Genomic DNA, 22,852 nt, shown 5'->3' on the forward strand with positions numbered 1-22,852 from the left:
GAATGGGAATAAATACTTGTGTCGGTCGCGAGCCGCGCGGTCTCGTGCACGTTGTCGCTAAGTCGCGCGAGCGGAGCACTTGAAAAGTTGCGAGCAGCGCGCGGAGGACGGAGAGCACAGCTTTTGGGATCGACGAAAAAAAAAAAAAAAAAAAAAAAAAAAAACACCAGCACACCAAACAAGAACTGGTGAGGCGCGCAGTCCAGCCCAATCCTGCTAATCATGGACGATTTAGGTGAGTGTGTGAGTTGGTGCTGTGCGCGGCGAGACGCGGAGGAGTCTTTTCCAGAATTATCCTCATGTTGTCGTCGCAGCGGTGGAGCCGAGGCGGGAGCTGCCAGCTGGGCTGCCGAGCGAGGTTGCAGCGCGCGCTGCGGCGGCGCGTGGGAATCGATCGGCCGAGCGGAGGCCGCGTGGCGAGCCGAGCCGAGCCCAGGCTTCCGAGTGAAGCCGCGAGCCGTGGTCCTGCTGGAGGGCGGCGGGAACCGAGTCCCGCTCGCCGGGGAAAAGGAGACGGAGTTGCTCGAGCTCCGCGCCCCACACACACCCGCCGCTCTGCTGACAGAGAGAAAAATCACTTCGTTTAACTACGAGGGACTCTGTTGTACGCCTCTGTCTGTGCGTGTCCGCCCGTGTCCCCTTTTTCCTGTTGACGAACAGTTCTGAGGACATGTAGTACCGGTTGTCTGGTACCTCGGTGTCGTCCTGTCAAGTTCGCGAAGTTAACGCCTCGCTCACCGTCACCTCGTGAACTTTTCCACTAAGCAAAATGGACGGACGACTAACACTTGACAGTCAGCAGAACCAACCAGCGTGTCTAACTGGCTAACTGCGCGGTTCTCACTTGTTTGACATGTTTACGTGCATTTTCGTGGGCGCAAACTTGCCAATAGTTATTTGAGCCAGCGAAATCCCCCCCCCATCATGTTTCCACGATTCGAAAGCTGGTCCTTTTACCCGCGGGCGAACTGTCGCACAAAATGCAAAGCAGGGAAAGTGTTCGCGAGGCACAGCGGCGCGGGCGTGTGGGGCTCGAGTCGAGGTGCGCTGCGGTCGTGACGGGAGCGCCCCGGGGTTTTATTTATTCACACAAGTCCTGCTTTTCGCAGCCTCGGGGCTCATTTACAGGAGAGCGGAACTCGGCAGCGAGCGTGCGACTCACTCGGGGCGTGGGTTCGAGGCTTCGCTGGGCTGCTCGAGCAACACATCCACTCGGCGCCTGCAACCCGGCGTCGTGTGTCACTGAGACGCCGCTTCTTGTTAACACCTTCACAGCTAAACAAGTGGCACGAACTTTTCGTTATTTCGAGTCATGCGAGAGACAGATTCAAATTCGACAAATGCTTTATTGGGCGTTGCTGTAACACGGAGGAACTTCGCCGACTCGAGGGCGGACACATCGCGACTGGCCGCTCAGTGACGTGTCTCGCTCCGGCGTCGCGAGGCTCTCGCGGAGGCCTTTTTTCCGTTGCTGCGTGTACGGGACCCGCGGTTACACGACGACACTGTGGGTAAATGGCAGCTGGGCTCTTTCCCTGTGTTTATTCACGCGTTTTCAGGTGTTTCATAACTGTTGCCTCAGGAGCCTACATACATTAGAAATGGCATCCAAATTTGGCTTTTTTTTTTTTTTTTTTTTTTTTTTGAGGCGCGTTTGTTAGTGCGCTTGTGACCTAAACGTGAGGAAAGAACGCAACCTGCGAGTCGTCCGTGGCCCTCCTGCTCGCACCACTTCGATATTTCACACACAGCCATTTGCGTGTGGATGTTGGTCGGTTAGTTGGAAGATATTTCTCTAGGCTACCTGCACGTGACGTGGACCAACGATCCCTTCAACTGAACACTGTAATCCCCATGAATTCCTTTGGGGGCGTGTCAGGAACGAATGGGCTCGGGAGAGGGGCGGGGTGTGTATCTCGCTGAAGTTTCTGATAGGGTGGCTGAGCTAAGGGGGTGGCAAAGCTTGACTTCTGAGTGGGTGAATAGTCTTGTCAATCATGGAGACCCAAGGGCATCCTCTTTAGATGGCTATTTTTTCACCACCTTATTGTAATTTCATGTAATGCGGCCCGATACTGAATTGAGTTCGTAATGTGCCCTAATGTGTGTATATTCGGATCCCTACGTTTAATTAGATACCTCTAAATGTAATATGCAGAGCATATATAGGTAATTTTCAGCCAATGAGAAGTCTTAGTGCAAGCAGGATTTTTAATAACATTTATTCCTGTGAGCAAGTAATGATATTTAAAAGCCAGACACAGCAGTTCGTGACTGTCTACGTAAGAGCAGGTCTCAGAAGTGTTTGGCTCACGGCGGCATCATCATCCAGCGGGCAGCAGCTCGATCTGTGTGTGTCCCTCAGCCCGTCATGGCTGTGTTTGAGAAGCCCTTCTTATTTTTAGCTGGAGAGTCTCTTTTTCAGAAGCACCGATCCAGCTGCGTGCAGGTAGTGACTGACATGCTCCCCTCTTCCTCTTCTCTATTTCCAGTGGTTGCTGGGAACCCTGTACAGCCCGCTCGCTCGTTTGCACCCACACGCTGACATGCTCGGTCACGTTCCCCCAAGCACGGACACTCGCGCTTCGTCACACGCTCACACGCTGTCGCTCGTTCGCTCCGTCACACACTTCATGCTCGCTTAGTCACGTACGTACGGAGATTTCACAAGCAGGCCTTTCGTACAGTATAGATTTAATTTGTGAAGAAATTGTGATTATGAAAAGGGCAACAAATGATTTTGTGAATTCTCTTTCAGAAGACCTGTGCGTGGTCAAGGTAATGCGGGAACCTGTGAGGTTCAGGATGCCTACGGAGATTCCGCAGACCGAAATGGTGGTAAACTGCACCCAGGTTGCACCCGGGTCCTTGCCGGGACCCAAATCCATTTCAGGGGTAGGATCTCTCTGAACCTGCTTAACCTCCACACCTGAATTTGGAGAGAGGGGACAGTAGGGATGAGTTTCACGGTCCGTTGTTGTTGTTGTTGTTTCTGAACTGCGGTCATGGGGTCAGGTTGGCTGATGAAATGACACGGGACATCGATGCTTGCCGTTGCTCCAGCTGGACCTGCATCTCTTCCATGGATCGGCTTTTTGAGTTTGTCAGGAGACGAGGCTGAACTAGACCACGGACGCACTTAGTGTGGTTTAACCAGATATCTGAACTCGTGCAATGAAGTGGCTCATAAAGTGTATATAAATATGGTTGTTTACTCTGCAAATAGTAGTATTTACCAGTCCAAGTTTGGTCCAAAATTACAATTTGCCAGCAGTATGAGATCAATATCAGTTCCATCAAATGGCAGATAAACCATGAAAATATGTTTCATTCATTGCTTTACACAAATTCCTGAACACATAGCTAGGCTGACTACTAACTTGGTTTGGGTTTATCTTGGATTGCATTGTGCTTCTTTATTTTTCTGTCCCTTTGTCTTATTTTTTTCCATTTTATTTGGAGGCTACTTTAATATAATTCATTCTTTAGTGTCCCATTACTCAAGTGGGTAGTTTTAATAGAAATAACTTTTTTGTGATGTTTCATTAAAAAGAAAAACTTTGCTATGTGTTTTGTAGTACTGAGTGAGCACAAGTTTTAAAGAATTGCAATCTTAAGGTTTTTTTTTTTTTTTTTTTCCCCCCCCTCTCAATTTAGAAATGATTATGCATACGAGCAGTTAACTCTTCATTCAGGGCGTTGTGCTTAAGACGAGGAAAGCTGTACATGCTGTCAACTGCACGTTCCCCTTCCAGTAAAAGTATTCAGGATTGAGACCCCCAGCCCTTTGCCGTCAACATCAGACAATTCTCGAGCTCCCTGCGCTGAACTTGCATGAACAAGAAGTGAATTGAAACCACCCGTTTTTCACTTTGAGGTTTTCATTGCTGTAAGGGGGTGTTTGTGTGCGCGTTCGCGGGCATGCGTAGGCTTGTAAGGCCGGGCCACGATCACCAGTGTAATGACTCGCTCCAGCCGCGCTTTAATTGGGAATGTTTTAAAGCATTTATTTAATTATTAACACATTCGGAGCGCGGTGGCGTTTCTTGGCTGCTTCCTGGAATGCCTTTGTGCTCTGAGTTTTGCAGTGTTTTTTTGGGTGTGTGTTTGCCCCCGCCAGCCCTTGCAAATGAAAGGAGCCATTGTTGGCACAATTAGAGCAGCCGTCTGCAGCTTAATATAACTCGACTGTGCTGGGCAGTGACCTGAGAGTAAGGGGGGAAATATGTGCGTGATCTTTACACGACCAGAGGAAAATGTGAATGCCGTGATAACGGTGCAAGTAGCGATGGTATTAACGATAAATGTCATGAGCATTTTCAGTAACGAGCGCTGTCTGCGGTTTATTTTTGTTTTTATTTTTCCAAAAACTTGTACGACTGGCCTGGTCAAGCTGTAAAACACGAAACAGAGTGTGTTTCAAGAAAATAATTTGTATACAGGGTTGTTGATGTGGTTCTACTGTACATGATGGCTGTATGACACATGCTAATTCTTAGCCAGGTTAGCAGGTAGATGCATCTAGCAGGATTGCTGTACTGAGGATTCCTCCCAAGCCTGTATGTGTGTTTGTGCGGTAGGGGTGCAGTTGTGTCGCCAGGGCTGGCGTGCAGTGCCCTGAGGCCAGTTGACCGAGTCCCAGGGTGAGCAGCACAGCTGGGACACCCTGTACTGAGAGATGGAGCCAGGAAGTTGTCATCGGTGCCATCATCTGTGCCAATGTCGCCTCTGTTTTGGTTAACAGAGGATTTTAATAAAAGCGTCTTGCATAACTTGACAGCTTACATTTTTAATCCATTTATACAGCTGGTCGTTTACTTGCAGCCAAAACCCTGAGCAGAGGGTCAGCTCTTCCTCCTGGTGCAGGAAACAGCATCCTGCTTATCAACACTGCTGCAGTGTTGCAATCGTGATTTTCTACGTGATACTTCTCGAGCAGCGTCTGTACTCATTTTGTCAAGGCAGAGCTGCGTTGGGTCTCGTGAACCTTCCTTTAGCCCATCAAGTGCCCCCTTACCCCTCCCAGTCATGCTGGATGGAGGAAGAAGCGAGGCAGGAGTCATGTCAAGTTGTTCTCATGAGAGTTTGTCAGTAGCATGACTTGGAGCTCAAAATAACCACTGAATTTTTTTTTTTTTTTTTCTCTTCTCCTTCTTCTTAACCTATGTCATCTTTGTATATTTCACTCAAGTGCTGCTTCTGGACTTTGCTGTAGAGATCCTTTTACTGGTTGTGTCCTGAGGGTGGAAGATGTATTGTTTTGTGACCTTTATTTATTTGTGTGTGTGTGCGCGCGTGCGCGCACGCATGCATTTCTTCAGGGTCTGAAGGTTTTGAACATTGTGTGTCTAGCCCTTTGTGTTGGCAGGCTTCTCCCTTTTTGCACATAAGTGAGATTGTGTGTGTGCGCGCGCGTGTACTCAGCCCGAGATCAAACTGCAGGTGCCGTGAAATGTTTAGTGTCGAACCAATTCTGGTTTGTTTCTCAAATGTGGGTATATAGTCGTTTCCTTTTTCCTCCAGCTGTCGTTGTGGTCAGATAAAGTATAAATGAGGTGTTTAGCTTGGGGGAGTGGAGCAATCAAGAGGAAGTGTCTACCTGACCTTCAGTTGTTTAGGGAAGTTGGTTTGAGGGGCACGGTCTGTTGTACGTGGCAACGCTCGCACTGAACCAAGAAGTTCTTGACAGCGCTAAAACATACACAGACCACAGATGCATTCCTATTTGTGAACAGGGTGTTTTGTTAAATTAGAAATTTATTTGTAATTTTTCTGGTCCCATTTGTCAAACGAGTATCTGCTTTAACTGTGCTTTCCTAGTAAAGGCTGCAGCTCTCAATGCAGCCATTTGATGAGCACAGAAAGGTCCCTCAGAAGCAGCTGCTGCAGAAACGGCTCCACCCAACTCCAGCGCACCAGGGGGCTGCAGGCGTGTGTGAATGCACACTGTGCGTGAGTGTAAATCTTCACGTCTTCTCACTCTGCTGTCGTCGTCTTTGCTAAAAGATTTAAATGAGGAAGGATCCGGGAGGGTGAGCGGGGCCGAGAGGTCGTTCTTTCACCACGGTTGAGCACACGGCCTGGTGTGACAGCACCAACGAGGGAGAGGGAGGCAGGGTAAAATGTGGAAAAGAAAGGGTTCGGACGTCACTCTGAATCTCGTTTTACTGCCGCGCTGCTGGAGCGCAACCGCTGCCATCTCGCACAGCCCCTCGGAAACCCAAAAGCCCCCCACCCACCTCTTGGCTCTGGAGAGTAATGCTAGTGCCACAAATGAAATGCCAGTCCTGTCCCCCCAAGGCTAATGCATCCCCAGTGGTCATACCACGACACAGTAGCTACCCTGCCAAAAATGTCCTGCAACGCTAAGGCCGTCTGGTTCCCTGACACAGTGCTCAGCTAGACTTTAATATGGACCCAGTTGTTGACGTCGCGACCGTTGAAGTAACACCTCCACATGCATACAGCCTCTGCGCACCTGCTACCCCCCTACACCCCAGTGATGCGGAGCGATGACTGTTCCTGCCGCTGCACCCCGTTCATCTCATGTCACTTCATCCTCATAAAGTGTTCTGTCCACAGCGTAGACCAGAATGTTCAGTCTCCACAATAGGCCCTTGTTTTCCTGTCCATATGCTGGTGTCCCAGTGGTCAGGCTGTGGGAGGGGTCAGCGCACCCCAGAGTCAGCCGAGGTGGGCGTGGGGGGCTGGGCGGCACAGGGGTCAGCAGTGGAGGCTAGCGGAGGATTGCTGAATATGTGCCTGAAGCCAAAGACGAGTGATGTAACCCTGAGCAACGGCATTGTCTTCTCCAACGCTGAGATTTTTCAGTCGTCCTCTGCAGGTCTCTGCGTGCTGCTGTCAGACATAGGACACCTGGGAACTGTAGCTCATCCTTCCCTTTCAGGACATCCCAGCTCTGTTATCACAGACCCCTTGGAAAAGTCTGCATCATCTCTAAGCAGTACCGTACTTTGTGCGATGATTATGTAACATCTGTGCAACTACTCACCTGAGGTGTGTGTCCTGCTTGGAGCCTTCCTCTCATACCCAGCAACAACAAACACATTGGCAAATGTTAGCATGCTGCTGCATTCCCGCTGTCCTGCCCACTCCTCCAGTGCGGCCGTTTTGAGCTCAACACACGCGTTCCAGGCGCCGCCTTCCCGCTGTTTGGGCGGAGAGACACAAAAGCGGGCCTGTGTGCCACCGCGTATCCGAACGACCTCGGTGGGCGTCCGTGTCGGCAGGCAAATGTTGGACGCACACCTACCGACGTGTGTGCTGTCCAGTACCATGACACACAGGATCTGCCTCTGTATGTGTGTCTGTGTTAGTCAGTGAGGTGTCCCCCCCCCCCCGAGGTGGCTAGACGTACGTGTTTAACCCCCAATCCACCGCTTGTGGTGTGCGTCGTCGCTGTGAGTAGCTCTGCATCAGGAGTTCTTGAGTACCGGTTTTGGTTAAAGAAACGCAACAAGGTGAAGCGCTTTCCTCCAAAATTTGCTTTGTCGGTGTGCAACGTCGTCCTGAAACCTCAGATGCGGCCATGTCCCTGTCCATTCAGTTATGCCATGAGGAAGTGCTGAAAGGGTGATCCAGTCCAATGCAAAATCATTTCAAACCACATCATTGCTTTGAACCCTTGGCTTGCTAAGGGCACATGGCTGTGCTGATTGCCCTAAAGACCTTTGCAAGGGTGTAAAGTCGAGGCCAGTTGGTCCACTATGCCTGCAACTACTTGGAGAGGAAGTCCTTTCCTCCGTTTTGCCCCCAGGATCTTGCCCTCTTTCTCTTAGAGTTGCGGTTTCCCACTGTCCGGCCCGCTACGTGTCTGAGACGAACCTTTTGCGCAATTAGCTTATTTTACTTTGGTTTCCTGTGATCGTTGGCCTGCTTTGCCTTTGTAACAAGGCTTTTTCAGCACAGCAGTCCTCCGTTTGTGCGCTTTTGCGTTTTTAATTTCACGAATGCGCCGAGTGGCTGTCCAAGCTCTGTTTGTCGCAGTAAGTGGATCTGCGTTGCCCTCAGCTTTCACACGGTGGTTATTTCTCTGTGGAACGAGGCCTTGCGCTGCCTTTCGGCCTCGCTACCCCGGCTTGTGGTCATTCTGCATGCTGTATGTTCCATGTTGTGGGCCCCCAACAAAAAAAAAAAGTTCTCAAGCTTCAGAATAGGAGAGTGCTATTTGGAGCTCCTCATTTAAGTGAAGTGTGTTTATATTTTTTTCTTTAACTGCATGTAATTTGTTACTCAAGATGTGTGCTAGGTGCAGGGTATTTTACCAGGGTGTCTGACCTCAAACCCTCATCTTCTGGTGCGGCTTCCATGGGAAGGTGTCATGACACCAGCGGTGTGTGTTCGGGGGCCAGATCTCTTCTCGGATTTCTTCTCGTTGTCTAGGGAACGCTAGGCATGGTCATAACCTTGGACATGTTTTGCTACCTTATGGCGGTTCTTCTGACCGCGACTCTTTCTAATAATTACCAGTTAAAAATCAACCCCTCTTACCTGTCCAGCACCTATAGGTCGTGTTTACCTGCTTCTGTTTCCCTCCCCGCTGTCATTACTTGCACAAGGAGGTGTTCGCTTTTGCGATTGTTCAGATGCCAGCACGCGCTATGTGGTCTGAACATGTTGTCGACCTCCTGCTGGTGTGTGTGCGCGCGTGCGCAAATGCATGCGAGAGGCTTTGTGGCAACTGGTTCACACAGCTTTTGGTTTGCATGGCCTGGCTTGCATTGCACTGAGGGTTTGCTGTCTTTTATGGAAGGAAACGAGTAAATGGTAAACAGCAGTAGTATTAATAATGACTGCAGTGTCAAGTTTATGTTTAGCTCTGGGGATGAGATTGTGTGCCAAGATATGTTGAACTGCTTGTGCTTTCCTCAGAATTTAGGTGTTGTTTGGAAAGTGACTCACTGTAAGCAAGGTTTTTTTTTTTTTTTTATTATTATTATTTTGGACCTTTGACTTGAGTAATGTGCCAGATGTTTGCGCCGTGATGTGGAATGTGGGCAGTGCAGCACATATGTCCATCTGACTAGGAATGGAGATGTTGTGTAGAGACGGAACCATATTCTCTATAGGCGTACGCTGGCTCCTCAAGTTGCGAATGCTGGGATTTAATTTTCGGGGAGAGGCATTTTCCTGTTTGCTTAGTTTAATTGCATTTTCTTCAGTAGAACTGGTCTGTTGCAGAGCCAGTGATCTGCATTTCTACAACCTGCCAGTAGTTGGCAGCAAAACGCACTCGGGGAAAATAGAAGAGTTGACAATGGGGGCACCTGGTACTGTAGTGTTTAGATCTGCTACCTTTGGACCCAAAGCTTGCAGGTTTGAATCCCATATCCAGCTGTAATACTCTTGAGCAAGGTACTTATCTTGAATTGCTTCAGTAAAATTATTGTTAGGTGCTTTCAAGTCAATGTTGACTCATAGCACATCAATCTGCAAGCATTTCATTTAGTTTTTTTAGCACAACCAGTTTTCTTTGATTTATATTCTTACATTCCATGCCCTGATGTTCAAGGTTTCTTTACAGCTTCTGACCTTCATTTCATGCATAACATCAGCAGTTAGACTTCCCAAAGGCTTTGCCTAGCCTTGCTCTGACAAGTCATCGGCTCCTCCCTAGTAGCTCGTTGAGTGCATTCCCACCTGGGGGTCTCATATTCCAGCACTATATCGTTATTTAAATGATTACTATCCATAGAGTTTTTGTGGCAAGATAGGCAAGTATATTGCCAGGGCTTCCTTCTGTTCATTTAATGTTGGTGGGGTTGCCATTGTTACAGAAATAGGATCCTCCGCCATCACCCAGCTGTAGAAATGTGTAAATAACTAAGTTGCTTAAGGTTGTAAGTTGGCTATGTTTACACCTCCTGTCTGGTATTTGTGAGTCAGTAACAAGGTTAAGGACTTTGCACATGTTTGTGATGGATGAGTCAAGGGTCATTATTGAATAAGTTGTTTTAATGTGAATCAGAGTAATTAATTACAGCTGTGTCTGAGACCTTTACAGAACCCAGCCCTTGAATAAATCCAAGGATATTTGTATCAAGGTTTTATTCGCTCTGTAGACAGTAAAGTAAGTCTGTCAGAAGCTGATGAATGTGGATGTGTTTATTGCATGAATCAGTCAACAATCACAACTGGAGGTGATGGAGATGATTTATTAACACAGTAGTTCAAAGTGAGTTCTAATGCAAGCTATTTTATTTAAGCTTTATCGACCCATGAATAAATGGAGGGATGTCTGTATTTTGCAGATTTTACTGACTCTGACTTTGGGGTTATGAACAATTGAAGTTACCAACGGACTTCTGGTTTGTATGTTGAGGAGCTCTTGTATACGTCACAACGCAGTGAGATGGGAATTCTGCTCTGCTAAATACCAACTATGTCAAATTTAATTTGGACACACATTTATACAGTGGAAGTGACATGCAGAGATGACATCTCTAGGGTGGTTTCAATATTGTGAGATGGGTAGCAGCGTCCCCATCTCTCCAGAATGCTGCTGCTGTTCTACTCAGACCGCTGGGTGACTGCAAATCCCGCAGAAATGCATGGGGATTGTGTATGGCATCCCAGAGCAACGTTCTGTCAAGCCGGACGGTGAGGAAGTGTTTGTTTTGAATGGACGGATGGACTTGAGCTTTAAGTGCTGTGCAGAGCCAAGTAGCGTCCACTTTATTACAGCAAGAACTTAACTGCACGTGCTTTTCGATTTTTGGAATCCTGGAAATCGGCTTGGTGGGCAAAAATTTTAACTCGAAATGACAGACCCCCCATCATTTACTACCGGGGGGGATGTTGTTCCCTGTAGGGTCCAAGTATCTCCATAGTCCCAAATACAAGAAGGAATATTATTCCTGTCTCACCAGAGAACACAATTGTCCAATTTCTCAACAACTGTTAATGGAAAAACTACAAAAATAGAACAGATTACAAACGCCGTAGCAAAATGCAGTGCTGTACATATCAGTGCATGTGTGTTGTGTGTATGTAGCTTGTGCTTGGTGAAAAGAAAGGGTGAGTTACAGTGAATTAGTTGAAGAAAACTGAGGCACAAAGCTGAATAGCTGAACAAGTGGTTCAGTTTTTTCCGTTTTTTTTTATTTTTTAAACAGTACATAACCACTATCTCCAGTACAGCTAGATGGCGTGCAAAGGGGGGGGGGGGGGGATTGCTAAAATTTGCCATGCAAGCGAACGGAAAAGATAGTCGATATTGAAGAACAGTACGTTGTGATGGAACTGGGTGAAAGACCAGTATAACCATGATGGTTCTGTATTTTTTTAAAATAAACTTTAATTTTAGTCAGTTGTTGAATTATTTAAACAATTAGTGTTAACATCTGTGAATGGCGCACGGTGACGCAGTGGCTTTGGTCGGGTCCTGCTCTCTGGTGGGTCTAAGGTTCAAGTCCCGCTTGGGGTGCCTTGTGATGGACTGATGTCCCGTCCTGGGTGTGTCCCCTCCCCCTCCAGCCTTATGCCCTGTGTTGCCAGGTTAGACTCCGGCTCGCTGTGACCCCGCTCAGGACGAGCAGTTTCAGCCTCTGTGTGTGTGTGTGTGTGTGTGTGTGTGTGTGTGTGTGTGTGTGTGTGTGTGAGTGTACATCTAGCAGGGTGGACTTGACACCCAGTTTTTCTGATCTGGTCTGTTAATGTTATTTATCCAACTGAAGTAAAAAAGCCAGTTGGAATCAGTAGATGACTTCCTTCTTCACTTTTGTCTCTTTAAAGTAGGACTTTCCCAGCCGCTTGGCGTCTTTTGCTCGTTGTCCTTATATAAAAGGGCATTATTTCTCACCAGTACTTGCTTGTGTTTTCGTCATCCACTTTCATATCACATATTTAAAAATGGCATGTCAGGTGTGTGTTTTTTTTTTTTTTTTTTCTTTACAGTCACATTTCAGTTTGCTGTGGGATGCACTTACCCTGAATTACTCCAGTAAAATTTCCCAGCTGTATAAATGGGTAAATAATTGTAAGTCGCTTTGGAGAAAAATGTCAGATGAATGAATAAATGTACTAAATGCTGTGACATTAAGGGTTCGAGGCAGTTAGTTTGGTAGTTCCTCTGATTTAGGTGATGGGTTGATTTAGCTGCTGTGAGAGGAAGAGGCCTGTGTGGGGGGGGGGGGGGGGGGGGGGGGGTGTGTGTGGGGGGTTTTTTTTTTTTTTTTTTTTTAAAAAAATATGATTGTATCTGTGAGGTGTGTGTGTGTTTAGCAGGGGTACGGCCACAGTTGACCTGCTTGCTGCTGAAGTGTCCGGTATCCAACAGCCTTCTGCTGCCAGGTGGACAAACGCTGTTTTTACACCCCTTTTGAAACGCTGTCTTTGTTTCTGGCTCATTTCCACGAACGGGTTTCCCAAGAACTTCGAAAGCATTTGAAGTTTTCGATGGTGTTGGAGCTGAATTAAAAGCGATTGCTTTGCAAACAGAGCTGTGAGGAACGTGGTGCGGCGAGTAGTGTGCTATTTGTCTCCGCGGTGCGGTCACCCCAATGTGCCCCTACCCTCTTTCTCTGAGAGTGTCGGTTTCCCTCTTCTGGGGAGATACGGAGGTGTGTGAGCAGCACAGTTGATGGAGCTGTGTGACAATGTAAAACGTGAGACCCCAGTAGTCCCTGAGGGTCTTGCTCACTCCCTCTTGAATTGCTCTACCAGCCAAAGAGCAACTCAGCTGAGATCTGTGTGTGTGTGTGTGTGTGTGTGTGTTCAAGTATGAATAGGTCGACTCCTGTAATGTTGAAATCCCTTTGAGGCCTTTACCGTTAACCACAAAAATGTAGTAAATCTCCTATTCCTCTTCCACTGAATCTCTTTCAAATTCTTCATGTCGTATACCTCTGTTAAAGGGCATTAAATTGTATACTTTAATTTTTTGCACATCTTTGAAGCTTCTCATTGAAATGCCCTTATGTTCTGATACTTTTATATTTGACATCGTGATTCGGAGGCATCCTCGTTTCCCTGTTTGATGTGTTGACTGAACATGTTGAAGCCACGCGCACACACAGACAGCCTGCCCTCCACCTCATCCTCTCACCAAGCAGGCGATGGCATGTCAGGAATTCCCAGATCACCTTCCTGCCCATCAGATATGGAGAATGAGAGGGGAGAAGGAGGTGGAGGGTGGGCAGATGGAGCAGATATGGAGGCCTGGGGGCAGGATACGACAGCCCCTCCGCTGACTCGCAGGATCCTGGGCTGTTGTCCTGGAAACACATGGATCCAGGGGGAATTTCTCAATGCTGGAAGAAACTGCTTCTCTGAGGCTGAATCTGCTCCCAAATTGTAAAGCGCAGTATAGCTAGCTGTGTGTGCGTGCGTGCGTGTGTGTGCATGCTGTTTTAGCCTTGAAGCATTTTGGATAGAGTGCCTGATTTTGTTGTCCCTGCTCACATTCTACTTTCAAGCACCCAGATAGACACATACACACACACACAGCATTTCCCACTTGGTATTCTGCCGCTGCGTAGCCCCGTCTGTGCCCACAGCATCTCGCAGTCAGGCACTCGCCCACATTCCGTCGTCTTGCCTTCCTCTCGGGCCCAAGACTCCTCACAGGTATCCTAGAGGCATCCCTTGCTTAAAGCGTGATGATGAATTTTCTCCGGGCACTCCCATTCCTTCCACATGTGTCTGCGCGCGCACACACACACACACACACACACACAGAGAGAGAGAGAGTGTAGGCGCTTCTTGATATGCTCTGCTTCAGCTCAGCTCACTGGCGCCGCCCTTATGGGCACTCGATGTAGGAGGCCGGGCGGGCAGATGGACGTTACTTCGGTACCTTTGCCAGCAGTGTGAAAATGCCTTGTTGTGACGTGGGGAAAATACTGCAGACAGGTTGAGACACGGGTCCCAATTTATTATGTTCTTGATGGCAGCTGCTGACATGGCTTTTCATCAGTGCTTATCCAGATGGCGTGGTGAAAATACCCTGGTAGCTTTATTGCAATCGTGGTTGTTCACAGGTGTTTGGAGAGCTGCAGAAGCCTGGTCTGACTACGCCCCCCCCCCCCCCCTTTCAAAAATTTCAAAAATTAGCTTGAAGTACAGAAATATTTTTGTGATTGCTGCAAAACTGAACTGGAAGAGACAACCATACAGCTGCAAAGTGTCCTTCGGGCTTTCCCAGTGTATGAGCAGGACAGTGTGAGAGCACGGAGAGGAAAAGTTGAGTGCCCTACGCAGGAAGTGCTGGTGTCCAGGCAGGATGTCCTGTTTGGAGGAATGGCATCCCCCATCTCCCAGCCCCTGTCGCACAATGGCAGGAAGCAAAGCACGGCATGTACAATCTGCCCTTTCCTCCGAGTGGCGCCGCTGCCCAGATCTGTCCTTGGGAGGTGGTAAATAAATGCCCTGAGGCCGACAGGTGAGCTCACGGCCTCCGAGGAGCAGGAGAACACGCTACAGGTGCGGAATGGGGGAAGGTGACAGGAACCTCAAGACTTGACCTCGTTCTGATGGTCAACGCGGGATCCACGGCAGGGCTCGAGGAATCGAAACTTTGGTGACGGGTTCTCGCTGGCAACCCAGGACCTGTCCATCCGGAGCTCAGGCCACAGGAACCGCAGACAGTGCCCCTCGCTTAATGAGATGGCAGGTTATTAATGGTGTCAAAGCGGTTACTCGAGGGACCCCTTGTTTTACGCCGGGGTCATGGGGGAGGGGCTACTGTTGGCTTTTGCGAGGTGAGAGACTTCTCAGGGTTGTAAACGCCCTTTGTAGGGTATTAAGGACCCTTTCCCAATATTCTAGCCAAACCAGAAGCGCGTTGAATTTATTTACTTCGCTCGTAGAGAGCTGTCAAGATGCCACTATTTATTTCACCACCCACTGCTAACGCAGGATTTTTTTGCGTCTGATTTACAGAATTGTGCTCCGTTAGGGTTGCAAAATATGTATGTGTTTCCAAAGTTAATTAAAACCGGCTCCTCCAAAAAGACGCAGAGCTAAGGTCTGGAACCCGAAGTCCTCTGACGTTCAGGGGTAGGAGAACTCGGCTCTTGAGATTCCGGGAAAATTGAGCCCCGTAAGCGTGTTTGGTGCCCGTCCTGTGCAAGATTCACAACTTGGGGCCCTTTTCTAAAGGCAATAAATGCAAACTCGTCTCAAGGCAGAGCTGCTGAATTGACTAGAGGAGCAGTAGGCGGCCGTGCATTTAGAAACCCTCTTTTCTCCATGCATCTTACAGTTGGAACGCGTGCGACGACCGCGGTTGAATGAACGAACAAATCGCAGGCTTATTAAAACGTGGTTATCTCGCTGCCGCAGGCTGCTCCGTACCCCCGCATCCAGTATGCCGTGCCCCAAACTACCCGTAGGGGGAGCCGTGAGGCTGCTGCGGGTGTCCTGCTGGTGGAGCTCACACCTGGGTCTGCGAGGACCGTGCGGGAAGTCCAGTGTGTGAGAGGTGGACATGGGCGGGAATGAAGGGCAGGCAAGCTGTAGAAAAACGTGGTTAAGGGGTCTGTGTCCCGTCGGTTATCTTGAGCAGAACGTTCCCACATCTGATGTGGTGACTCACTTGAAGGCAAAAGAGAAAAACCCTTTACTTTCTTAAATTATATTTGCATTTGTTAATTCAGCTGAGTTTTTTTTCCTCCAAAGAGACTTGCAGTGTAAAGGTACTTGGTTATTTCCCCATTTATACAGCTGGGTAATTTTACCAGATCAGTTTAGGGTAAGTACCTTCCTCAAGTTCTACAGCTGGAGGTGGGATTCGAACCTGTGACCTTTAGGTCCAAAGGCAGCAGCAGCTCTAACCACTACGATACCAGGTGATATATGGCCACAAATGTATATGCAGTTGATGCGTGGAACCCGGAGTTCGACCGATCTGCTTGCGTTCGCAACCCGGCAGCATATCGATGGAGCTGGAGCCGTCTCTCCTCGCCTTCTGAAGACCGCAGCTTGTCTGAAGCCCAGAAGCTGCTCTCCTCTCCGTTGCAGCATTGAGCAACGCTTGCGCAACATTTAGCTCCGTTTGCCTAAAGACGCCTCAGAGACACGGCGCTCCGTCAACAGGGCGCGCGGCGAGCTGAGCAACGCGTTGAATAACTTTCCGTCACTACGGGTGATAAAGAGTCACGTTGCAGCTGAGGAAACGGGTTTCGCAGCGATCGCTTTATGGGGATATTACACATGAAGCGTCTTCATCTAAAGACCATCTTGTCCAGATGAAGAGGACGTTGCGCGTCGTCCGGCAGCGGCAGGGGGTTCGGTCTCGACGGCGGGGTTGTTCCGATCAGGGCCCCAATATTTTGTCGACCTGCCATTCCGACGGTTCTGGCGCTCGTCGATTTCGGAGAGAGAGGGCGAGTGGCAGCGGAGCGGTGTTGGGCACCGTCTCACGGCAGCACTGAGTCCTCCCACACCACTCCCTCCCTGGGCACGGCCCGCAGATAAGGGATCTCCTCGCCTTGGCTCCGGTCGCACTTCTCCACGTTCATCTCTGCCGTAGGAGGACTGGTGGGCGCTTGATCTGGATTAGGTGAGTGTGGTCACTCACCTGAGCCTTCAGGGGGATTTGGCTGGGTGAGCACTTGCGCGCGCGCTCTCTCTCTCTGTCTCTCTCTCTCGTTCCCTCGTTGTCCAACCTCCTTTCTGACTCTCGTTCCACTGCACTGTGAAATTTAGACTCGGTCCGCTCAATCCTCCCAGTGAAATTATTATTCCCGCCGTGTCACTTTAGACCACATCTCACACTCATATGTGCCCCCCCTCCCCGCTCTGTTTCTTCTCAGTGCTGTGTTGTGAAATTGTCGCTCGGAACTACGAGGGCTGCGCTTGTGTAATCGCATTTTTTCAGGTTTATACTGTAGGTCTTTGCGTTTCCTGTGGAGCCTGGGCCTCGTCGTTTCGTGGACTTAACGAGTAACTTGTGACTGAACTTTCTCGGCAATGCCGTTTGTACTCTCTTCACGGCAGTATCTTTTATTTTATTTCTTTTTAAATCTGAAACTTTTGCTTGATGCCTCGAACGTGAAGTTCTTGTCTTCTGCGCTTTTTAGCACAAGTCAAGAGACGAGAAGCCGAAAGGGATGTTGAAAAGGCCGTGCGTTGACGTGCCCCTCCTAGGGACAGTCCACCCCCCCGGGTTGTTATTTGTAAGAGCTTGGCAGAGCCACGCGGGCACTCATTTCAGCCCCATTGCCTGGGCTTGTCAACCTGCCTCTAGTGTTTTGCCATGACAAGAACTCAGTTTGTTTCCAGCAGCTGTTCACTCCTCATGCTTTTTATGTTTGCAGCCCTGGTTTCGTCCTGGTTCTGAACCCCTCACCCAGATTTTGGTGCTTTAGGCCATGTGCTGACCCTCAAGCTCTCTCTTCCTCACTCATCTACCAGACGCCCTGCTCGCGGACTTGGAGTCCACCACCTCCCACATCTCGAAGCGTCCGGCCTTCCTCCCCGACGAGACGCCGTACTCGTACCCGACAGGTGGACACGCCTACCAGGAGTTGTCGCCGGCTCCTCCGGTGCCCCCTCCACCCTCTGCGGAGGCCCTCAACGGCACTGTGCTCGACGCTACAGACTCGCAGCGTTCCTCTGCACAGGTATGCAGGGGGCGCGCTGCTGTCCCAGGGTTTGCCCGTCGAGCAAACCGAATGATCGCTTCCTGAAACGATCTGCACGTTGATAGGCCGTAATCTTTCCCCCCAGTCCTTCAACTCTGCACTGAAGAATACATGGTCCCGGGACAGTAGCAGCCCCCCGCTGTCGCACACTGAGGAAGACCACGTGTACAGGTGCGCTGCAGACACTTCCATGTGGGTGGGGCATAGTTAACGACCCTAGTCTTGACACCCTTTCTTTTCGCGTGTACCGCTCTACCAGCAACGTGGCCCAAATGCAGATGAGCTGGAGATGTGTAATGATTTGAAAAAAGGTAAGCTGTAGCATCTGTGTAATTCAGGCACTTTGCTCTCATTAGTCAATGAAAGAGCTTCTTCTGCAGCCTGTTGCCCGCCCACTAGAGATCCTCATTACGACCCTCAAAGTTGGTTCCTTCCTGGTGGTACAGCGTGAAGCTCCGGTAGCTGACTGGAGCGAGTCTTTTGTTGTGTGTCCCATAGTGAGCCCTGTTAACTACTCTCACTCTCTCCAAACACAACCCCCCCCCACCAGTTTCCCCAACAAGCAGAAAGCTCCAGACTCTGCAGGTCTGACCATGAGCTCTTCCCTGGGAAACAACCTGTCGGAGCTGGACCGCCTGTTGCTGGAGCTCAATGCCGTGCAGCACAGCACTCCTTCCTTTCACACCGAAGGTACAGTGGGTTAGGACACAATGACAGATGGAACTGGTGCAGGTAAACATTGTAAAAAATGGCTCGGATGAAGCCTTCTGTCCACATGTATCCACTTCTTGCAAGAGCTCCTTGGTAGATCAGACGTAGACTTTGTATAAATCTCTTCTCGTCAAGTCAGAGTGAATCACGCAGAGAGAAAAGAGTGAATTTGTTTAGTTGTGTTTCACATGAGAGGTGTGGTAAATCATTGCACGTTCATCTGCTACTGATTTCGGCGTGTCCCTGCCTACAGAGGAGCCGGCTCCAGCCCTGCTGTCAAGTGGCATGAGCAACTTTACGAAGGAGAATGGGGTGTCTGCTGCAGTCAAGGCAGCGCCGTCCACTGTGGAGAAACCCAAGCGTCGTGCGGCGGACGATGTACGGCCCAGTGTGGAGAACCTCCTGGACCAGCTGGAAAGCTCAGTGCCTCGCCCCATGTAAGTTCCGTGGGCCTCCCTTTGCCCAAAACTCTTTCGGCGGGAGAGCTTCTACTGCTTCTCGAAGACCAGTTTTGCTCCTGGAGCACTACAGGTTCTGAAGTGTGACATAAAATGAGCACCAGCCAGACCCAACGTGCTCATTTCTGCTTCGCAGCTTTAACTTACCATAAAGAATCTGACATGTTCGAGACCCTGCTCCAGCTCTTTGCCTTGTCCAGGTCCAGAGCTGTTGGTGTTATGTTTGACGGTCCTAGTAAACATGCCTTAGTGACCACAGCACTACACTCGCTCGCTGGCCCCCAAGGCTCTTTATTTTCTGTATGAAAGAAAGTGTTTTCTGATTGCCACTTGTACTTCGGAATATCTGGCTGCCCACCGATGTTTATCGGTCTCTTACTTGAGCAGCCTGCTCATTGCATGTGCTTGTTTTCCAGTCCTGCCCCCTCCGCAGTCCACAGCGTGTTGAGTGGCGACCCGGAGGAGACACCATCCCAGCAGCAGGCCCGAATCTCCGCGTCCTCAGCTACGCGGGAGCTCGACGAACTCATGGCGTCCCTTTCTGACTTCAAAGTGCAGAGCAACGTGAGTCTCTGAGGTCACCAGAAAGATGGTGGGAGATGCTATGAATTAACTGGAAGGGAGGTGTAAGAGAGGGAGTATCTGCAGTAAAGAACGGGGGCACGAAGGTGTCGGATGGGTGTGTATTTGGGCCTCGCACAAAGGCTTCGTCACTGATACTGGACAAGGAACTGGGATTCAGCAGGTATACATTTCAAAACTGGTGTGTCTTTTTGGGAACTGGTGTGGTGAGTAAACTGCAGCTGATTTTGCCTTTATTCTGAGAATGCTCTTGAGCTTCCTTGGCCGGGTTGTCGCAAAGCCAGCCTTTCTGCGAAACGGGGGAAAAAGGAATTGCTTTGCACCATTTTAGAAGTTTTGAACTATATAGAGGTTCTGTGCACTGGAGCGCTGCAACTCCCGACTGCTGGCTTTGACTGAAGGGCTGAAGGGATGGTCTCCCCGCGGAAGGGAACAGCGAGGGAATTCCTATTCTCTCCAGCCCGCTCTTCAAAAGGGCTGTTTTGTGTGAAACTCCCTCCTAAATCTACTTCTGCTTTGGTAGCTCACATTTCCTACATCTCTTCTGTGTTTCAAAGAGATCAGTCCTCCTTGTTTTCCTTCTAACGTGTTGCATGGTTTTTTTTTTTTTTTTTTTTTCCTCTCTCTCTCCTCTTCCGTCTCCCTTCTCCTCCCCCTCCTTTTCTTGGTTTGGCCTTTTCCTTCAGTCGGATTCTCTGGGGCTCATACATTCAGAGCCCTTGTTTGATAACAGTGCAGAAACTTCAAGGTGGTTGTTGGAAAATTCCACAGGGTCTCAAACCCTCCCAGCTTGAGCCCCGAGATGTTGTCACTCCTGCAACACTCCTTGCGCTCTTGTTTCAGTGGAACTCCACACTCATGAGGATGTAGGAAACCTTGGAAGTTCTCCAAGGGAAACCCCTGTTCTGGTGTCCACTGGTCCTCTTGGGCATTTTCCCCCCTACAGTTCACTAGTCGCAGAATCCATCTAATCCCTTTGCTCCCTTCAGGAGACCCTGCTGATAGTCCCTGAGATGCTGCTACTGCTCCCACCACCAGCGTATTTACAGCATCAATGGCTTTGAATGCCCTTCTGGATAGATGTTTCTCTCCGGCGATGAAAGTGGTGGAGAGAGAATGTGAGGAGGAGGTGGATACGCCCAAAAAACCCGTAACGCTGAGTAGCAACACGCAGGAGTTCCTGGCAGAGAATGTTGAGAAGGGGAAGGAGCTGGACTGCTTGGAACGGGGGATGGGGCGGTAATATCATTCGCAGAGGCCATCTGTATGGACACCTCCCTTATCTCGCCTTGCCCTGGGACCCCAGACGTCTCGCTTGACCTGGCTCTACTCCAACCCGCTGCTGTGGAAAGGATGTCCGTGTCTGGAAACGTGGGGCGCTCGCCTGCATGAAGCACCCATCCGTGTGCCTTTCCTGAAACAAACTTCCCAGGAAGAGGAAGGGAAATGTCATACGGTGCTGTGTCCTCTCATTCGTGGTGTCCAGCTGGGCCAGGCCCACACTGCAGTTGATTGCTTTGGGCTCTGTGTGTTCGCTTCAGGTCTTACATTTACCGGAGTAATGAATCAGACACAGCCTGCTGGGGAGTTAATTATCAGTAGTCTAAGACCAACAGTTTTGAATTTTTCAGTGATACTGATGCCACTATCTTGCACCACTCTGGATGTACCGTACTTCCCTGCCTTAGGAAATAGTTTATGGTGGATTATGGTGGAAACATCTTTTGACCAAGTAGTGTTTCATCTTTACACTTAAGAAGACTTCGATTGGGCCCCACCATGGAATTTGTTTTATAGGTGGCACTTGGCATGAATGCGGGAACACCTTCAAAGCAAAGAATGTGTAGAACGTGCAGCTGGGAACAAACTGAAACAACCCTTCTGCTAAGGCAGGATGTCCCCTGTAGTGACTCCTTCGTCCATGGGGCGTCTGGGATGCTCCAGGGATGGTGCCAAAGCCTTGCTTGATTGTTGACCTGGTTGGGATGAACACCCCTTGTGTTTGCATGATTCAGAGTAACGTCGTCATAGCTGACCTTGTCAGGTTAATGTGCTCAGTTAAGCATGTAATTGGACAGTCCTCCCCCCCCCCATCCAGACCCCATTTCTAATGTACCAGTAAATGGGTTCGACTGTTGCAATTGGATGGACTTCTGCACTTGGTAACTGGTACTTTGCCTGTGGCTTCCATGAATATGCAGCTGATCACTCTTGGACAAGCCCAGCAGGGCCACCATGGGCAGGGGAGGAGATTGTATTGTACAGGAAAGAACTGCATTTGGACACCAGAGTTTTGTGTCTGAGGAGCTATTATTTTTGCATATAAGAGAAAATTCACTGCAAATAAGGAATTGTATAGTGGGGTTTTTTTTTTTTTCTTTTCTCTTCCCTCCCTCCTTTTATAAATATGCTGCCTTGGTCTTGTATCTGAACATGAAGGACTCGACCACGAGTGCAGTGTGACATCTGGTGCCTTTTAGTCTGTACTGAAGCCTGATAAGCTGGTGGAGGTACAGAACCTAAGTCTAATCTAAGGTGGACTAAGGAGCCATTTGGGGGTCAACAAAGGGTCATGCCCACTGCAAGCTCATCTGACATCTTTAACAAGTGGAGCTTGCAGGACTGGCTGATGAAGGACTGGATACAGAAGAGGATGAGACGAAAGCCTGGTCTTTTCTGCTCAGACAGAACTCGGGTATCTCAACCCAACGGTGTCAATCACCAACAGCAACTTTTCCACCTTTGAAACTTCAGGCATTTGTGATGCTACCATATTCACTTTTTTTTTCCCCCCCATCACCCTCTCAGTTTCTTGGTACTTGCCTCACTGCTGTCATGTCCTCCTCAAGATCATCATCATCCTTCCTTCAGACTTGGCCACAACACAGAGGAAAATTCTTGCCCATCCCCCATCATCACTCAGATTTCCTACCTCTTGTATTGTGAACCCAAAACGGACACCCCCTACAAAACCACTCCGCTGCAGCAGTCGAAGGGCCCCTCTGGGTCTTTAGAATCCTCCCATCAGCCTTGGTCTCCTCACATTTCTCTGGTTAACTCCTATAACCACACCCAGAACCAACTGTCCCAATTGACCACGATCCTCTCTGTTCACTTGCTTTGGCTCTTACCTGTTGTCCCTGTTAACTGCTGGTGATCAAGGAGCTCCAGTTTGTTGTGATGTCATGGATGTCATGATTTATGTGGGATGACAACATGCCCTTCTGTGGGATCTCTACGGCTTATGACATACACCGGTATTTCTTACAGTAGTAATTAAGCATGATGTCAACGTTAGGCTACAACAAGAGTTTCCATTGTCTCGGCTCGGTTGTGGAATCCGATTTCTGAGGGATAAAGTGCCCGTGTGTTTTTAGTAGGTTAGCCAGTTGGATCTTTCTTGTAGAAAAATAGAGGAGGCAGCAGAGCGGTTGGAGCTGTTCCAGTTGAAGGAGCTTTGGTTCGAATCCTGCTCCAGCACTGTTAATGGTACTT

The 22,852-nt window shown here is 49.2% G+C and overlaps 1 protein-coding gene across 1 annotated transcript in view; it reads left to right on the plus strand.

The window, feature by feature from the left end:
* The window catches only part of pxna (paxillin a), a 28,099-nt gene continuing 5,247 nt past the window's right edge, over positions 1–22,852 (plus strand). The window contains exons 1-6 of the mRNA XM_018752741.2: positions 1–235; positions 17,377–17,585; positions 17,692–17,777; positions 18,157–18,296; positions 18,571–18,754; positions 19,192–19,339. Of these exons, the coding sequence (XP_018608257.1) occupies positions 223–235; positions 17,377–17,585; positions 17,692–17,777; positions 18,157–18,296; positions 18,571–18,754; positions 19,192–19,339 (780 nt within the window). The 5' untranslated portion in view covers positions 1–222. The remainder of the gene's footprint in view (positions 236–17,376; positions 17,586–17,691; positions 17,778–18,156; positions 18,297–18,570; positions 18,755–19,191; positions 19,340–22,852) is intronic.

The sequence above is a fragment of the Scleropages formosus genome, chromosome 6, assembly GCF_900964775.1.
Source record: "Scleropages formosus chromosome 6, fSclFor1.1, whole genome shotgun sequence".
NCBI lineage: Eukaryota > Metazoa > Chordata > Actinopteri > Osteoglossiformes > Osteoglossidae > Scleropages > Scleropages formosus.